Consider the following 16,729-nt stretch of genomic DNA (forward strand, 5'->3'; position numbering starts at 1 on the left):
CCTTACATTTTGGGCAACTGCATGCCAATCAGTTCACTTAGAACCTCCTGGAGGTCTTTCGCATGCCAAACTTTAAAACTGAGTGTGTATTTGTGGAGGTAACTATGTTAAAAAGAAATCTTTTAATAAAACAGGGTTTTTCCCATTTACTGGACTTTGGAAAATAAGTATTACATTGGTTTGGAAATCAGTTATGTGAGCCATATTTGCTACTTCTGTTTTAAAATTCAGTTTGTGCTGCAGTCCTGGGGGAAAAAAAAGAAAACCAACTATTTGGGAAATTATAAGACACTTTAACAAATTGTTTCTAGATATAGTTAGGCTATTGTATAAATTACTGTATAAATACGATCATATTATATCTGTTGTGCTCATTTTAAAATGCTAGCTGAAGTTTCCTTCTCTAGCAAAGCAACTGCTAAATATTGTGAGGTCTCTGCATTAGTTCAGTGTCTAGAACAATATTGTGCAATTTATGTTTGTAAAAGTAAATCTTGTGTATGGTTTAGATAAGTGTTTGTTTTATTTAGGGTTGGAAAAAGGAGAGAATTTTGGCTGAATATCCTGATGGAAAGATAATAATGGTTCTTCCTGATGACCCAAAGTATGCACTTAAAAAGGTATGGTGAAAAGAACTGGACTTGTGTATCTTACCTTGTTTGATACTTTAATATAAGTAATGAGAATGTTCATAGACAGTTTGTATAATTTATGTGTGAGCAGCTGAAGTTGGACTGGGCTGCAGCGGTTCTGCAGCTTTTTCCACAAAGAGGTTGGACATCTCGCTCTTACGCCCTGCTGCTCTCTTCATAGAGAGGATGGGTCTGAGCAGGAGAGGAAGGCAGGGGTGGGAGGAGCACCAACCAACTGGGTTTTAATTTTATTTTATTTTTTTTTTTACATTTTTAAAAATAAACTTGCTGAATGACTGCCACATATTTTGTGTAATATAAACGTCCTGCTATATTTAAACAAACTGAAATGTATTGACGTTATTGCACAGTATGAATATGGCACCATTCTCTAAATGTTTTTTGGATAAAAACAGATTTATGTGGAAAGTGGCCTCAAAGTCATCTAGTCCTTTCCCATGTCCAGAGCAGGATCAGCTCTGGTTATGATGCATCTGATAACTTCTTGATAAAACTTGTACCACTGCAGGTTTTTCTGACCTCCTTGGACTCTGTTACAGAGCTTCACTATCCATAACATGAGGAAATTTTCCCTAAACATCCAGCAGAATTCCTGTACTGCAATATAAGCGTATCGGTGCAAATCATAGTGCCATGGCTGTGGGAAACAACCATCTTTTCTGCTCCACAACAGCTTTTTTGTGCGTGAACAAACTCTGATTGTTTCACCTTAAGGAGATTGATGGGATCTGCTGGTTTTAGCTTTATACTCCTAAATATCGTTTTCTAGAGCTCTGATCATTGCCGTACTCTCCTCTAGGCTGCTTCCATTTGTGCCATGTCTCGCATCTCTTCCAAAACTTTTTATCTAAAACTGGGCACAGTGCACTAGTGGAGCCTTAGAGCAGCAGGGTACTTTGGTGTCTTGCCAGCCTGTGTTCATACATCTTAATACGTCATTACACTTGTGTTTTCAGCAGCATGACATTGATTCTGTTTAGTGGGGGATTTGCTGTGACCAGTGGGTGCTTTTTTACAGTACCACTGTCACAGGATCACAGAGTGGTTGAGGCTGGAAGGGATCTCTGGAGGCTGAATTGATGCCCAGGACAGCTCTTTCTGATGGCGTGACTGTAGTGGGTTTTCTTTAGCCTAACATAGAATTTTCCAAGTTACTGAACTGAAAAGAAAGTACCAGTTTTCTTTTTTTTTTCTTTTTTTTTTACAGTTTTTAATACAGACAAGTTTACTTATTAAGTTTTGTTTCTCTGGTGGTATTATCTTTATTTTAGTACATTTATTGCATGTTCCTTTTTCACTAAAATGACTGAAGAAAAATATTACTTGAAATACCTAAGTGGAGCTTACCTCCCGTCCTATGGCAAGGAAGGCAGTAGCGAATGACGTAATTTAGGACAGAGTTCTCTGTAGTTCTGTGTGGCTAAAGTTGAGAGGACCTACAGCTGACATCACTGTGGGTGACTGACTTCAAGAATAGTTACTTAGTGTTTCAAATTGGCTAATTAGACTTGTCATTAAAAGACTGGTACCTGAAGGTTAGATGAGAAAGTAGAGAGTAAGGGATATCATGCCTTTTAAAAGTTATTTAAAAGCATTTTTTTAAACACAATTTTCACTTGATCAGCACTAATTTCATATATTCATAGCATCAGTAATTCTGGTTTTGCTTTACTAATGTAACTACAATGTGTGTTGAAGAAGCTTGTGCTGTTTAATGCACAGCACAGGAAAGGCGCCTTATTTCTGTCTCATTGGAGATGACAGAGGGATGATAAAGGCTTTTTCAGTGCCTGGTTGTAGGTACAAGAATCCCCCAGTAAAATTGCAGCTCATGCATAAACTTTTGTTTACATTCATGCTGGAGTTTAAATATTTCTTCTAAACTTGCTAATATTACACAAAATATTATTTTTAGTTTTAGTTACTCTTTGCAGAGCTACTGGAAGAACAGAAAGCTGGAGGAAGGAAATGACGGTTATTCATTCCTTTACAAGAAATGCATCCACTTTCTAGCTGCCTTGGCACTGTGCTTGTTATTGTCTCCTCAAAACCCTTCATGGATTAGTTCTTTCAAGACCTTAAAAATAACAGACAGGAAACCTTCAGCTAAGCTAGTTTAACTTTTGGCACAGATCTCATTTACTTCTAGAATACCAGAGTCCACTCCTGTGATTATCTGCATTCTCTTTATTAGCCTTTGAATAATTGAAGCTTGGACTTAATGGAAGCTGACTTAGAGGTCTCTGCTTCTCCTGTTTCCAGCTGAGTATTATTTAAGGAACATTTATGTGGAACAGTGTGTTGCAGGTTACTTTGGGTAATCCCTAACTTCTGGAACAGCTTTGAGTGTTCTAAATACCTTAGTGCTTTTTTGCAAATATAATATCTATTTATACAAATGTATATTTACATGGGTTTCTTAAACAGCATATAAACTTATTTTAACAGGTTGAAGAAATTAGAGAAATGGTAGACAATGACTTGGGATTTCAGCAAGCTCCACTCATGTGTTACTCTAGAACGAAAACTCTTCTTTTTATTTCTAACGACAAAAAAGTTATCGGCTGTTTAATTGCAGAACATATCCAGTGGGTAAGTGACCAAACTGGAGAAGGGCCATCTGTGTCAGTGCTTAGTGACTGTGTTCTTCAGCCATTCTGAAACTATAGAATTACCTCAGAGGGTGTCTGGCTCTTTGGCAGGTAAGTATTCCATGTGTGCCTTTTCCACGGAGGAGGAGACTTTTGGTGGCAGACCGTTCGGAAATGTAGCTACTCATTTTTGTATAGTTGACACCGAGCTGAGGCGCGTGTGTGGTGTTTGCTTGGCTCAGAGCTGCTCATCTAAGAACTTGCTAGAGCCAAAGGATGGACTTTTTCTTCCTCTTTCTTATGCTGGTTCTGGCTCTCCTCTTGCTTGTTGAGAAGCAGATTCAGCTTCCTGCCTGGCAGAAATCCAACGTGGATGAAAAGTGGGTACTCTGTAGGACTGAGTTGAATCGCTGAGGGGTCAAACACCTCCACAGTGAGCAGAAGCAGAGGGCAGAACTGTGCAGTGGAGAGCAGGACGCGAAGTTGTGCTGCCTCTTGCAGTACTAACAACTGATGTCAGGACTTTGTCAAATAATCTGTTCTTTTGTAAGCTGTGGTGTTTTCTGCTGTCCCTTGGGAGTAGCAGAAAAGAAGCAAAACAATCTGAGTCAAAGTCAGAGAAATTGATGCAAACACTTCAATACAGGTGGTAATAAGAATTGGACTACTTGTTGCTGTTATTTTAGATTGGATAAGCTTTAGAGGGTTTTTTCTTTGAATCTTTCATCATCTGTTCCAATTTTGAAACTTAAGAGAAATTAAGTGAGACACAAATACACAATCTCTTTGGTAAGATGTTTTAGCAAGTAAGTATGTTTAACTGAAATAAATTACACAAGAATTATTTTATTCAGTTGTTAGTGATGCTTTTATAAAGTGACAAATATTTTTTACATCACTTGCAGGGCTACAGAGTTATAGAAGAGAAGGTTCCAGAGGTCAGTTCAGAAAATGAGAAAGTCATATTTGAAAGACAGAAGGCGTGGTGCTGCTCAACTTCTCCAGAACCTGCTATTTGTGGGATTAGTCGAATATGGGTGTTCAGCATGATGCGTCGAAAGAAGATCGCTTCTCGGATGATCGAGTGTCTTAGGTAATGTACAGAAAGTTCCTTGGTTACACGTGTCCTAGAGAGAGCTCAGCCCAAGACGTTTATTGCTTTGTGTGTCTCAAGCCTGTATTTTTAAGCTGCCGGTGATATTTGGGATCTAGATTTGGGCACCATTGACAGTTTCAGTATTATGTGGAGTTCAATAACTAACATCAGTGTTCCGCAGCAGCTTGTCTTCAACAGACAATTGTAATGAGTCAGCCTAACAGACTGCCAGTGAGCTTGGGTAGATTCCTCTGAGGTCATTACGAGTGAAGGAAATGAGACTGTCTTTGGTCAGAGTGTGAGATTACCTAGGTGTTAAGGACTGTGACCTAGTCATTGGCCACATGTCCATTCCTTAGAGGTAGAAAAGGAGAAGGAATAGAGATGAGTGCACTGAACTATTTGATAGAGTCTGGTGGTGTCCAACTGTACTTTTTTGGTTTTTCTTTTTTCTCTTTGCTCAGGTTCACTGAGCCTTACGAGGTATTTTCAGTGTACATGGAGCTTTAGTAGCTAGTGGTGAATGTGCAGCTGAGCACAAAGTGCTAAATCCATGAAAGGACCCAAACATCTGTGCTACTTTTTAAATAAATGTTAAAAATGTTGAATCTCCAAACCTTGGGTTTCTTCCAGTGACATTTCCTAGAAGTTTAAATGCCTGTTCTGAGTAATGCCAAGAACTACCCAGATCTTATTACTGCTGGGCTGTCAGGTTTGTGCTGGGTGCCTGGCTAGTGCTGTCTGGTTGGAGTTTGTGGCACAGGTACTGACTGCTGTGCCTGCCAGTCCTTGCCCTCTTGCATGTTTGGAGAGCCTGGCAGAGCTCTGCAGAATGCATCTTGCCTGGCTGGTGGAGCCACTAGAAAGTTCTTGCTGGATCACATTCCGTCTGCACTATTGGCTGTAAAGCTGTATTCAGAGAAGCAGATTAACTTGCTGATTCGGTTGTACTTTTGACTGAATTTTTAATTGTGTATTCAGTAGCTTCCTAGAAACTACTTCTAAAGGAAAGGTTTCTTCTCCAGAGCGATGCTGGAGTTGCTCCTTCAGTTACAGCTCTAAAGCATCTTTAGAATCTATTGGAATGGTTTGTTGTGGCTCACAAGAAGAGGTCTTGGCTGTGCCCTGCATCTTACCTTTTGCTGTCCTCTTGTGCTTGTTTGGCCTTCCATTAGCTCATTGCTTCGTTAGTAGAAAATGGGCTCACCAAAAAGAGCTTTGTGTTCCTCTGGTGCTCAGTTGGTTTGTAGGAAGGTCTGATGAGCTCTAGAGTTGGTGTAAACACAGGAGCCCAGAAGGTTGCAGAAGGCAAAGGAAAGGAGTGAGACCTGCTTCTTGAGGGCAGTCACATCTGCTCAGCTGCCAGTGAAACTCCAATGTACAGGTCTTCTGTAGCAGAAGGCAGTTTGAACAGGATGCTTCTGGTAGCCAGCTAAATCATGCCTTCAGAATGTTGAAGGCATCCTGGCAGACTTTGAAGTCCATTTTGAGAATGTCTGCCCGGTTTCACTCAGGCTTCCCCAGCTGAGCTGCAGTCATGAAAACCTGGTCAGACAGTCGTACGGATCTTGCAAAATCATCTTCCTAAACACACTGAAGAGAAGGGGATAAAGCTGGCAGTAATGAAAAAGGATTCTGTTCCCATTGTCTGTCCCTCAGGACTTCATGGAGATGTCCATATGGGATCGAAGTTAATACTTGCTCTCCAAGTACATCTGAGTTTATTTTATAGCAATTAAAAAACTTAACTTTAATGGGAGTTTCTTCTGTTTCCAAGGACAAACGTTACCTCCTCCTTCCTGACTGAGGTCTTAAACCCTGAGGGCAGTTTTCTAAACTTGCTCACATAGCCATCCAGAGAAGTGCAGTGGTATTCCTCGCTCCTCTCCTCTTCTTCAAAGAAGAATTAAACATACATAAAATATTTTCATGAAGAAGTTAAGCAAATTTAACCTTCCTTTTCACACAGTTGTTACTGACAGTGTCTTACTTATGAATTATGCCTTACGGTTGTGTTCGTAGATATTCTGAATTAACCCAAGATGTGCTCTCGTCCAAATGCCCATTGTTTGGGGTTTGATTTTTATTTTTTTTTCAAACTAGGAACTTGAGATTTCATCAGGTCCCCTCTGTAAGCACGCTGACTTATTTGTAGCTTGTGTTTTCATTCCTAGTGATTGTAGTCATAGTCCCAGCAGTCTCTTTTCTATGAAGAAATAGTTGGAATGAATTTAAGGGGTTTTTTTAAACTCTGAAATTGAACTCTTGATGCAGCTTGCAAATAATTGTTCTGTATTAACACTTCATCTGAAATACCAAAACCTTGTAAAACTCCCCCAGAACAAGTGATCCTCCCTGCCATTTGGAAGGAGATAGGGGGAGATTGCTCTGTCCAGACAAGCTAATGGAGCTGCTTCCTTTTGAATGTCCCTGCCACTTCAGTAATGGTTTGTGGCCTGATGGCATAAATATTCTCTCATTATTCCTGAGGGTAATTATCTTCTTTTTTTTTTTTTCTTTTTCTTTTTTTTTTACTTTCAAACAGGAGCAACTTCATATATGGCTCATACTTAAGTAAAGATGAAATCGCTTTCTCTGACCCCACTCCTGACGGAAAACTCTTTGCCACACAGTACTGTGGCACCGGCCAGTTCCTGGTATACAACTTCCTCAATGGACAGCACCAGACTTAACTGCTCCCGAAGGAATTCCGTGTTCATTGGGATACTGGTGCCGAAGCGCAGGGAGCGGGCGTGGACCTTCAGCAGAAGCCAGGGCCATTTTTATTACAGTGAACTCAGGACTGGTAACAACCGCAAGGTTGTGCTATTTTATTAAAATTGTAAACAATGCAGTAATAGGCTAACTTTGTTTTTTTAAAAGAAAGATATTTTATTAACTTTTACAAAAGTTTGATTGTATTTTATCTAGTTAGTCATGTTTACATGCAGCAGAAAATTGTTCCTAGTGGACTGTAAACTAATGCAAAGACTCTAGTCTCACTGACGAGTACTGCTGAAGTTCACAACGTGGTGATATACCGGTGCTTCTGGGTCCTGGGAGGCTGCTGCCCCTGCCCCTGCCCCAGCCCCAGCCCCGGCGGCTGGGTGAGGCTGTTAGCGGCGGCTGGCCGGGCAGCGCTCAGGGCTGCGCTCGACGGCATCCAGGCAAGGAGCGTCAGGGCGCCGTCGCCGCGGGTGGCAGCCCCACAGACTGCGCGCTGGCTGCCGGGGCACCTCCTGTGCGCTGCTCAGTGTGAGGGGCCTACCGGGTGTCAACAGTGTCAGAAACCTGTCTGCCCCCCTCCCCCGCCCTCCCCTCCTCCCCCAGAGTAGCTGAGGAGTAAGAGGTGGCAGGCAGACCCCGAGGGCTGGTGTACTCATCATTTTTCTTCAAGTACTGTACTGAGTATATACCTTTGTTAGTGGACTTCACTTTGATACTTGTCACTTCTTCATAAATCTCTCCTCTTTTAAAGGGTTTGTATGTTGAAAAACTGCTGTGGCCTTTCTTGATCTGTACATAATGTAGATAGATTAAAAATAAATTACTTGATAGCTTTTTTTTAAGGTTACTCTGCATTGATACCAAGTGTGAATCAGTCTTTAGTGTATTTCATACTTTCGCGTGCGAAGCGCTACTGCAGCAGCTAACGGCAGCGTGTGTTTGGAGAACGTGGTCTCTGGAGAACGTGGTCGCTGCATTGGTACCTGCTCGGGGTCAGAGTTCCCTCTGTGGCAGTGCTTCTGCATAATACCCCAGGGATCGGTTCCCCAGGAGCTCCGGATCAACACCATCCTGATACAGGGTTTACAGCAAGGTGAGAGGCGATGCCTTCACCCTTCAGTAACAGCTTAAAACCCTAATATAAGATGGGAAAGATTTAATGCAGTTTCGACTTATGGTTTGCTTTAATTTTGGAACCTGTGTGCCGTTAGGATACGCTTGTTTATGTTGTGCTGTCCTTAACCTTGGTCTAGAGCTAAAGCAAAGAACCTGCACCACCTCTGAAATGTTCTTCAGCGTACTTAATCCTGAAGTGGGGGAGCGGGGGTGAGTCCTGGTCTGCCGACGCTGCTGTTTCCAAGCTGCAACTCGTCCTTTCCAAGGGGGTCGTGAGCAGACGGTAAGGGGCTTTGTCACCAGCGTGCTGGGGGCTACAGCACATCTCAAGGTGATCCTCTCTGGTGGCCTTGGAAAGGGGGAAGTGCTGAGGTGCTGCTGCTGCTGCTCTAAAGTTCTTGCCTGAGCAATACTGGAGCGTGGCCAAACCAAGCCTATTTTCTACTGCTTATACTTTGGGGGACTAAAAGCTGGTACGTACAGCTGGCGTACGTCCTCCTCTGCTCTGTCTGGCACAAAGCTGCTCCCCCAGGTCACAAGCCCCCCGTCTGAAAGAGCTGTGACACCATCAGCACACCACCCCAACTCCATAAATCCAACAGTGGCCTTCACGGGAGCAGTATGAGGTGGTTTCTCAGGGGCAAGCGCTGCTGTGTGCAGAGAGAGAGAACCAGCGTCCTGTGCAAAGTGCCAGTTAAGAGAGAGGCGGCCTCAATGGTAACTTAATATATTCAAATTTAATGAAAGCACGTTATAAACATTCCATAGCCACAACTTCAGACAGTTTCAGTTCATAAACAATAACATGAGGTAGACTGACTAGTGAAGCTAAATTCACCAAGTTTTTGGTTAAGAAAACTTTACACTAGGAGAGCAACATTTTTAACCCTCTTCCAAAAGTCACAAAAAGCAATTACATAACTTAAGCAAAAAGCATCTGCATATGATTCTTTAAATCTTAGTTTACATTCAAATTTAACCTGTGAAGAGACGAGAACATCTACAGGTAAAATACAACGCTGGCCAGCTGAATACATTCATAAGAATGGCCTTGATGGTGAAGCTTAAAACCAAAATGGAGCTGGGATAAGCTAGATGTCCGGTAAGGGTCTCCTCCCCAGGAGCTCCCAGGCAGCCTGTGCAGGTGTCCAGGGGACAGGCTGATGCCACCTGAGCCGCTTCAGTGCGCTCTGGCAGAGCGCTGCCCAGACTCCTTGCTTCCGCAGGGAAGGGAGCTAAGGACAGGGGTTTACTCCTAGCTGGTGGAGGCAGGGAAACACACTGACTTTCTGACTGCACTCTCAACCTTCAGGACAATTTTGCCCTGCTTCACCAGAGGGCTAACTCCTCAGAGTAGTCTCAGCACCTGGAATTTGAAGACCTTAGTGCAAACATCAAGTACACAAACAAAAAGGAAACCACTTTTGAACACGTAATACCTGAAACTGCTACACCACGCTAAGACTCAGGGTTGGCCTTAAGCCCTTCTGGCAAAACCAGGACAACTGGAATACGTTCACGTGGGTGTCAAAAGCTTCCAGAACCATCTCTGATAATCTCTACTTCTTCCAGGTGTTAAAATAGATAAGGCAGGTTGTGTCTGAAGGAAAATAAAAAACAAACTCACAGAAATGGGTTGTTCATTTGAAATTTGCTAAATTTACAGCATCAGAGTTAAGCTACGTTAAGACAGACATATGCAAACCATTTTCCTTTAGCCTCTGTCAAATATATTATGTTTTTTCATCTGTAAACATCTCTTTTCACAAGATAAAAAAAGTTGCTTAATTAACACTATGCATAAAAAAAAAATGCAGCTTTGGCAGGTCCTTCTTCAGTGAGTTGCAGGTCAAGTATAAAGATGTGTTAATTTCATTGCTTTTTGGGGAGTAAATTGGTATTCCTGAATTGCTTTTAAGAACATGCTGCATTTTTCATTTTAATAAAGGGGTGACAATGTGCAGGAAGATTATTGGGGGTTTCTTGTATGGAAACCTCCGTGGGGTGACCCACACTAACTGACTGCACGAGCAGAAGAGCGCACTGCTTTGATCTGACCCTGCCAACCAAACCTACTGCACCCCGTGCATTCCGGGACAGCTTCGCAAGGATCAGGAATATGCCTGTAAGTAGAATGATGTGTGATTACTGCTACAACCACTATTTACAGAGGTTAATCACAAAATGAAGGGCTGACGGTGTTGTTGGGGGACACATTCAGAGGTCTTTGCCACTGGACAGAGTTTCTCTTGAGCAGTCCCAGCTCCCTGGGACTTCTCCCCGGCTCCCCCCTGGAGCGACTGTAAAACACTGTCTGTTTCTCTCGGATCCAGCTCAGGCTCTGTGCCCACCTGCGCAGGTTCTGGTGTGTTGCTTCACCTACAGGTGTGATGTGACAGACCTGATCTCAGCTCTGCGCCAGCTGGAGCCAAGTGAAAAGGACGTGGGGAGTAAAGATGCACATGGCCCACAAGAAAGGCATCGAGGGGACGGCAGGGCTTGTTTCCATACGCAAAGGAGGACGGACCGCAGGTTTTCAAAACTCTGATGAGAAACTGCAGGTGAGTTGTTGAGAAGTTATTCTGGCCTCTAACTGAGGAGACTGCATCTATGAGAAGCCTTTTGCTTTGTCCCTGGGGTCGAGAGGAGATGCCTAACGGGGTGAGATAACCGTGCGGGGGGGAGAACCTGGGTGCACAGTGCCTGCCATGCATTTGCTGATTTGTTCAGGTTTAAGTAGTAAACTTTGAACACCTGTGGAAATTTTGCCAAAAGACAGTTTCAGTACATACACAATTACAAATTTTAAACTAACACTGCACAGAAAACAAGACTATTCCTTTTAATACAAATACCTATGTTATATTGTAGCTTCAAACCCCTGAGTATTCCTGTACCACAGTACAGAGCTGAAGAGACAACAGTGGGCTCTCCTCCACATATCTTCAATAAATTCCACACGCTGAGTTGCGTTTCATCTAACACATTCAAGCTAGCAGCTGTGGAGAGCAGCTCCTTCCCCTAGCTCAGCTGAATATAAGAAGAATTCTTTTTCAACTAAATTACATCCTCTTCCTAGATCCTACAGCTGGGCTGGCTGCGTGATTAGTGGTTGTGACTGATGTGAAAATAACTTGAATCCAGGATCCTTTAAATCATAACTGATGTGGTATTTATCCCTAGGAATAAATCCTTCTTCAGAATTGTGGGGAATCCTTTAGAGCAGTCTAGATAAATAGCGGTTGCACTTTGCTCCACAGTGATTGTACTTTTTAAAAACAAGTTCTTTTTTCTCTTTGTTAGCTGTGTCTTTGCAAAGCTTATATATGGCGTCCAGTAAGAAAATAGAGTGGTTTGTCATCACTGCTGTTGGCAGTTTGAAACTCATCCCGAAGTCGGAACTGCCACTCATCCTCCAACTCCAGACGGACTATTGTCTGCCGTAACGAGCTTCTGTCTTGACATATGACACACAGGGTGGCACCTTCAATTGAAAAGCACATTAGACTCTCAGGGTACAATAACATCTCTATTTATTTCCTTCATTCTTTTTCCTAAGGTATTTTCAAGAAATCTCTGCTGCTAGGTAGGAAAAAAAAGAAGTATTAGAAGGGTCTAGCAACAGCTGGCCAGCCAAGGCGCAGACCTGTCCCGTGCCTCTGCCCACATCCAGCTCTGGGAGCTTGGCAATGGCAGCACCATCCCCACCGCAGCTGCTGCACGGCTGCACCTTCCTGCACGGCCCCTGTGCTGGGGGCCCAAGTGGGTGCAGGAGCCAAGTCCGAAACGCGGTTCTTGGGACTGGCTCAGGGTCACCCCCACGGCCCCCTGCACATGCACCCTCCTCGCTCGGCTCCAGAGGGAAAGGGCTCAGCTGCGACACCACAGACGCCCTGGAGCTCTGTAACACAGTGACTACCTGAGGCAGTTTGATGTTTGTTAGTACGGAGACAAAATGTTGAAGGAAGATTTTAATGAGGTTTATTTTTATCATCATCCTGCAGCTAAGAGCTGCCCCAATCTACTGCACTGAATATTCACTGCCATTATAGACAGATTACTAGAGCAGAACTTCTCGTCTGCATCAGTAATGCACTATTGCTCTAAACTCTCAAGTTGCTGACTGCACGATTCACTGACTGATTTCCATGTATCCTTGTTTTTCTGCACCTATTTCCAGTTGATGTCACTTTAAAATACCTGAGTGAATGTCATTTATCAAAGCTTAGCAAAGGTTCAATTACTTTCACTTATTACCAACAGGAACAGAAGTTTTATAGGCTCCCAAAAGAAACACTCCATCTATTTCTTTTGAAAACAATGGCAGCACTAACTGTGAAAATAACAGAGCTGTTTCGTGAAGCTGGTTATTCCTCTACCTTTCCCTCCTCCTCCGTGCTGATACTTGGCAGGAAAGCACCCGGGATGCCCTGCAGAGCGACAGATTACCTTTTAGAAACCTGAACCGCTTGAGGAGGTCTGCACCAACAAAGGAGTCGCAGAGATAGAGCAGAAGGCCGCTGAAGAACACCCCTTCGCAGCTGACGTTGACTGAGTGCGGGCGGGAGCTAATGTAGCATACAGCTGCCTGAAACAAGGGGAAAAGAAAGGGAGCGCTGCTGGCTTAGAAAATGCCCAAGTATGACTTTAAGTGGAACAGAATGTAACGTAGTGATAACAGGCCCGTCCCGTCAGCTGGTGCTGGTGCAAACACAATCCAACAAGAATGCAGTAGTGAGCAACTTCCCCTAGGAAATAACACACGGGACAAACGTCCACATTCAGATTTGGTCACCGAGTCTGCAATAGGTTATTTCAGAGCTCTCTGTAGTTCAGTTTGAGTTTGTTTCTCTGTGAATGACCTGCTTATAACAACTGCTGAGATTATTTGGTTGTTCTAATAAGGATACATTTGTCAAACCCAGTAAGCAATTCCAGGAGTACTGAAACCACTGAAGCTTGAGCTCCTCTGTGCTGGCACATGTCTTCTCTTGCTGACCATGGGCATCAACTAAGTGGTTCCCAGCACTGGGGCTCCCCTGTGTTTCAGTGCCGTGATGGCTGTTCTGTACCAAAGGGTTTCTTCTCTATCTTGCCCCGACCTCCATAAAATTTGTCAGAACGAAACCTTTGTTAGACTTTCACCCTGCTTCAGACCCAGTTCAAACTGACCAATGCGTTCAGAAATTCTCATCTCCCTACCTACAGACATCTAACACATACTTGCAAAAACCTAGTCTCCCTAGAAACCCAGTTCATAAAAAGAAAAACATCTAAAAGGAGAGCTGCATTACAAAGGATGAGCTTCATCCATCAGCGAAGCAAGCCACCAGACAAGGGTCCTAGCAGAAATTCTCTCAGCCAAAACAACTTTGCTGTAAGGACAAATCAAACACAGACAGCAAAAAGCTGAATGGTAGGACAGTGATCTAAAAAATTTTGCGGATAGTTTTTGTACAGACGAGGCAGCATAGGAAGCTCTGTCAAGAATGGCATCACTTTCGGGTTTTTGCTTCATATGAAATGCTGTTTCAGACAGACATGTCCAATTCTTTTGCAAATCACATCAATCCATCACAGACCTCTGGTCTCTACCCACACCAGCCAGCTAGGAGGCATTACCACCAGCTCTTCCAGTGGAGTTAGTCCGTTAGCTCCAACAGCAGTCTCGCTGTTTGAGACCAAAGTCTTCAAATGCTACCCTGGATGCTGAGGGTTCACAAAAGAAGGGGTTTATAACACAAGATCTTGAAAGATGCTGAAGTAAAAGTTTGCTTTTACTCATGCCCATTATCCCTGCAAATATTTTGTACCTCGAGCCCGATGTTCATGTAGCAGTCAATGGCCAGTACTGGATTCTTGAAGTTATGAATGGCCTTGGGGAAAAGCTTGTATGTCGCGTGTTGAAGGAATTTCTCCAGGAGGAACTGAGATGGGGCTGCCAACAATGTATGCTCACTGTCAGGGGCACAGACGTACTGAAGAGGCATTATTGGCGCCAGGCTGTCCGAAACCTGCAATGAAACCGAGGGGAGCTCCTTTTAACCCACCTACTCAGTGTATCTTCCCTGCAGGAGTTCCTCTAGCTGGGAAAGGGATCACCATGACAGCAAGAGAGAGAACACTGGGGGAAAGAATCAAAAATCCCCACTCGATTTTGACAGCATCACAGCACAGAAATAAAGGACTGACTTGTTCTGTGGTTGCTAAGTGCTTCGGTGGATATCTGCTTGCCTAAAGAAGTGACATAAATAGGGTGTTCAGATTGTCACAACGCCCTTTGAAATGTACCTCCTTTTAAAGCCACAGAGGTGTAACACACTCAGGTATGTATGACAGTATTTGGTATCTCCACACCATTTTTGGAAATACTTGGAATTCCTGAGTGGATTTCAGAAGGTTGCAATTTTCAGTGTCTTTCCTCAGGTCTCTCTCTGTCAGCAAGTGCAAAAACTGGAAGTGATCACAAACCAGCAAACATGGGAAACTAGTGGCTGTGTTAAAATTATTAAAACTGGGTCCCGTCCAACTTGCTGGTTTTTGATCACAGTGAAAGTCTGGAAACTCTCCTTCCATCAGAGATACCACTGAAAAGCCAGACCAAACTCTTTCCAGTTCCAGTCCATCTTCTAATAGATTAGGAGGATTATTGTTAGTAATTTACAAGCAGCAACCTTCTGACGTGGCAGCCCTACCACAGAACAGGCCATGAATGCCAGATGTCAAATAAGCACTAAATAAATCTAAAAGGGTAGAGAATTCATGATTTCTAGTGGAAACAGGTTCTGATTTTACCCTTGACGTGTGCCGGAGCGTACATCCACACTCACCATGATTTTTGGCTTAATGACAAAGTCCTTTTGTCCTCCAACCTGAATATGTTTCTTCATGACACTGAAGTTGTTGAAACGGCAGATGAGCAGGCCGCTGCTGTTCGTCCGAAGATTAAAATCTACATCTTCACAGAAATACCTGGGCATTAAACACAAGATCACTAAACCAGCTGTGTGGCTGCTGTGTGTGATCAAGCATTCACACCCCCGCTGCTGAAATGCACAGGCTCAGCAGAGATTTCTGGAGACCATCTGACACGGTGCCTTTACAAATTCTCTACACAGCTCTGAAGACTCATTCCTTCAGTGTGCTGCTGGGGTAGGAAAGCAACTTCTGGTCACCTTAAGACCAAACAAGTCTTCACTTTTGAGTGCGTCTCTATGCTTCTTCCCCACACGATGTCTGGCTAACCTTCTCACCCTCGTCATGTCCTGGCATCCTCCTCAACCTTTTGATTTATTTTTCTTCTTTTTAATTCTTTTTTTATTTATATATTCAGAACTGAGAGAATCTCTGCAGTGACCAACCTCCATTTCTGAACAAGCCAGTTCTATTTGACAGGGTTTTTTTAATGAACTGTGGCTTTGACAAATATCTGGCTAGGGGAGACAAAGCAGCTGAGAAGTAACATTTATCCTGAGCTGTGTCCGATGTAATTGCTCACTTCTCTGGGCTGATTCCCATCTCATGATTCAGCCAGCCAGGGAATGTGAAATCAAGAGCTCTGGAAGCCACACCAGACCCCAGCTTGCACTGACAGGCTACAAGTGCTCACTCAAATACGTGGGATCCCTAAAAACAGCAGCAGGAGACTAAGGCGCCCCAGGGCCAGTCTGTGCCTAGCAGAGACAGGGTTTGTCTTGGCCAGGGATGGGGGGAATTGGCTATTGCTTCAGCCTGTGATGAAAACCAGAGGTAAAGCCCCACGATAACAGCACTTAATTGCAAATGCTTTGGGATAGAGTTAGGTGAGAGGGGGAAAAAAAGGAAAGAAACTATGAAAAGTTATTTATTCATCTGTTTTTACTGCAAACCCAAGTGCCAATAGGGAGCACAGCTGTCTGAGGGAAATAAAAGGAATCCTTCCTCAATGGCATTTGACACAGCAATGGCTCTGCCACTACCTATACTCTTGTTCTTAGTCATGCAACACGCTCCTTCCTCTTACAGAAGCACTCTGGAAGCTCCACACTCCTTCTATGACAGATAGAATTTTGGCTTCTTTCATCTCCTGGTTATTTTTTCTCTTGAAGTTTCTTCTTCCCCTCCCCGCCTTCTCAGTTGTCTGTAGCCCTCCCTTGCCCTTGCCTCATGGTCTGCCTCTCCCAGGGTTTTCTGGCTGATGGTAAGTTTATTTTGATGCCTTATTCATTCAGATGCATTTGTGATTGTGCGCTCATTATCTCAGACAGAATCTTTCTATTTATTTTGACAGCATTAAGAAATATGGTACCAAGATTCTTATGACAGTATCTTATTTTACCACAGACACACACACATACATATATATATATATATATATATTGCCTACCTGTTTAGATCATATTGCACATTCTGGGTCAGGTCTATGTTGAGCAGTATAAAATCATGCACATGGCACCTGGAGAATGGAGCCTTTGATTTCCTGGCATTCAGCTTGCTGTTCCATTTCTGAATACCCAGTATTGCATAATGAACAATTTTGGGGGTGGCTTCAATGTGTTGGAGGACGC

At 43.4% G+C, this 16,729-nt stretch overlaps 2 protein-coding genes across 2 annotated transcripts in view; one reads left to right on the forward strand and one right to left on the reverse strand.

Moving 5' to 3' along the window:
- Positions 1-530: 530 nt before the first annotated feature.
- LOC104525893 (N-acetyltransferase ESCO1-like) lies at positions 531-7,403 on the forward strand (the record flags this gene model as incomplete). Its single annotated transcript, XM_010169172.1, has 4 exons — positions 531-620; positions 3,102-3,245; positions 4,150-4,337; positions 6,886-7,403. Coding segments are annotated over 4 exons (570 nt in total), but the record flags the coding sequence as incomplete, so codon positions are not given.
- A 3,987-nt stretch (positions 7,404-11,390) lies between these two features.
- GREB1L (GREB1 like retinoic acid receptor coactivator) overlaps positions 11,391-16,729 on the reverse strand; it is a 61,343-nt gene continuing 56,004 nt past the window's right edge. The window contains exons 26-30 of the mRNA XM_029085239.1: positions 16,549-16,729; positions 15,014-15,155; positions 13,997-14,197; positions 12,633-12,771; positions 11,391-11,667 (exon numbers count right to left, since the gene is read on the reverse strand). The exon at positions 16,549-16,729 is cut by the window's right edge and continues 65 nt beyond it. Of these exons, the coding sequence (XP_028941072.1) occupies positions 11,504-11,667; positions 12,633-12,771; positions 13,997-14,197; positions 15,014-15,155; positions 16,549-16,729 (827 nt within the window). The 3' untranslated portion in view covers positions 11,391-11,503. The remainder of the gene's footprint in view (positions 11,668-12,632; positions 12,772-13,996; positions 14,198-15,013; positions 15,156-16,548) is intronic.

This window comes from Antrostomus carolinensis, unplaced genomic scaffold, assembly GCF_000700745.2.
Source record: "Antrostomus carolinensis isolate BGI_N321 unplaced genomic scaffold, ASM70074v2 scaffold41185, whole genome shotgun sequence".
Taxonomy (NCBI): Eukaryota; Metazoa; Chordata; class Aves; order Caprimulgiformes; family Caprimulgidae; genus Antrostomus; species Antrostomus carolinensis.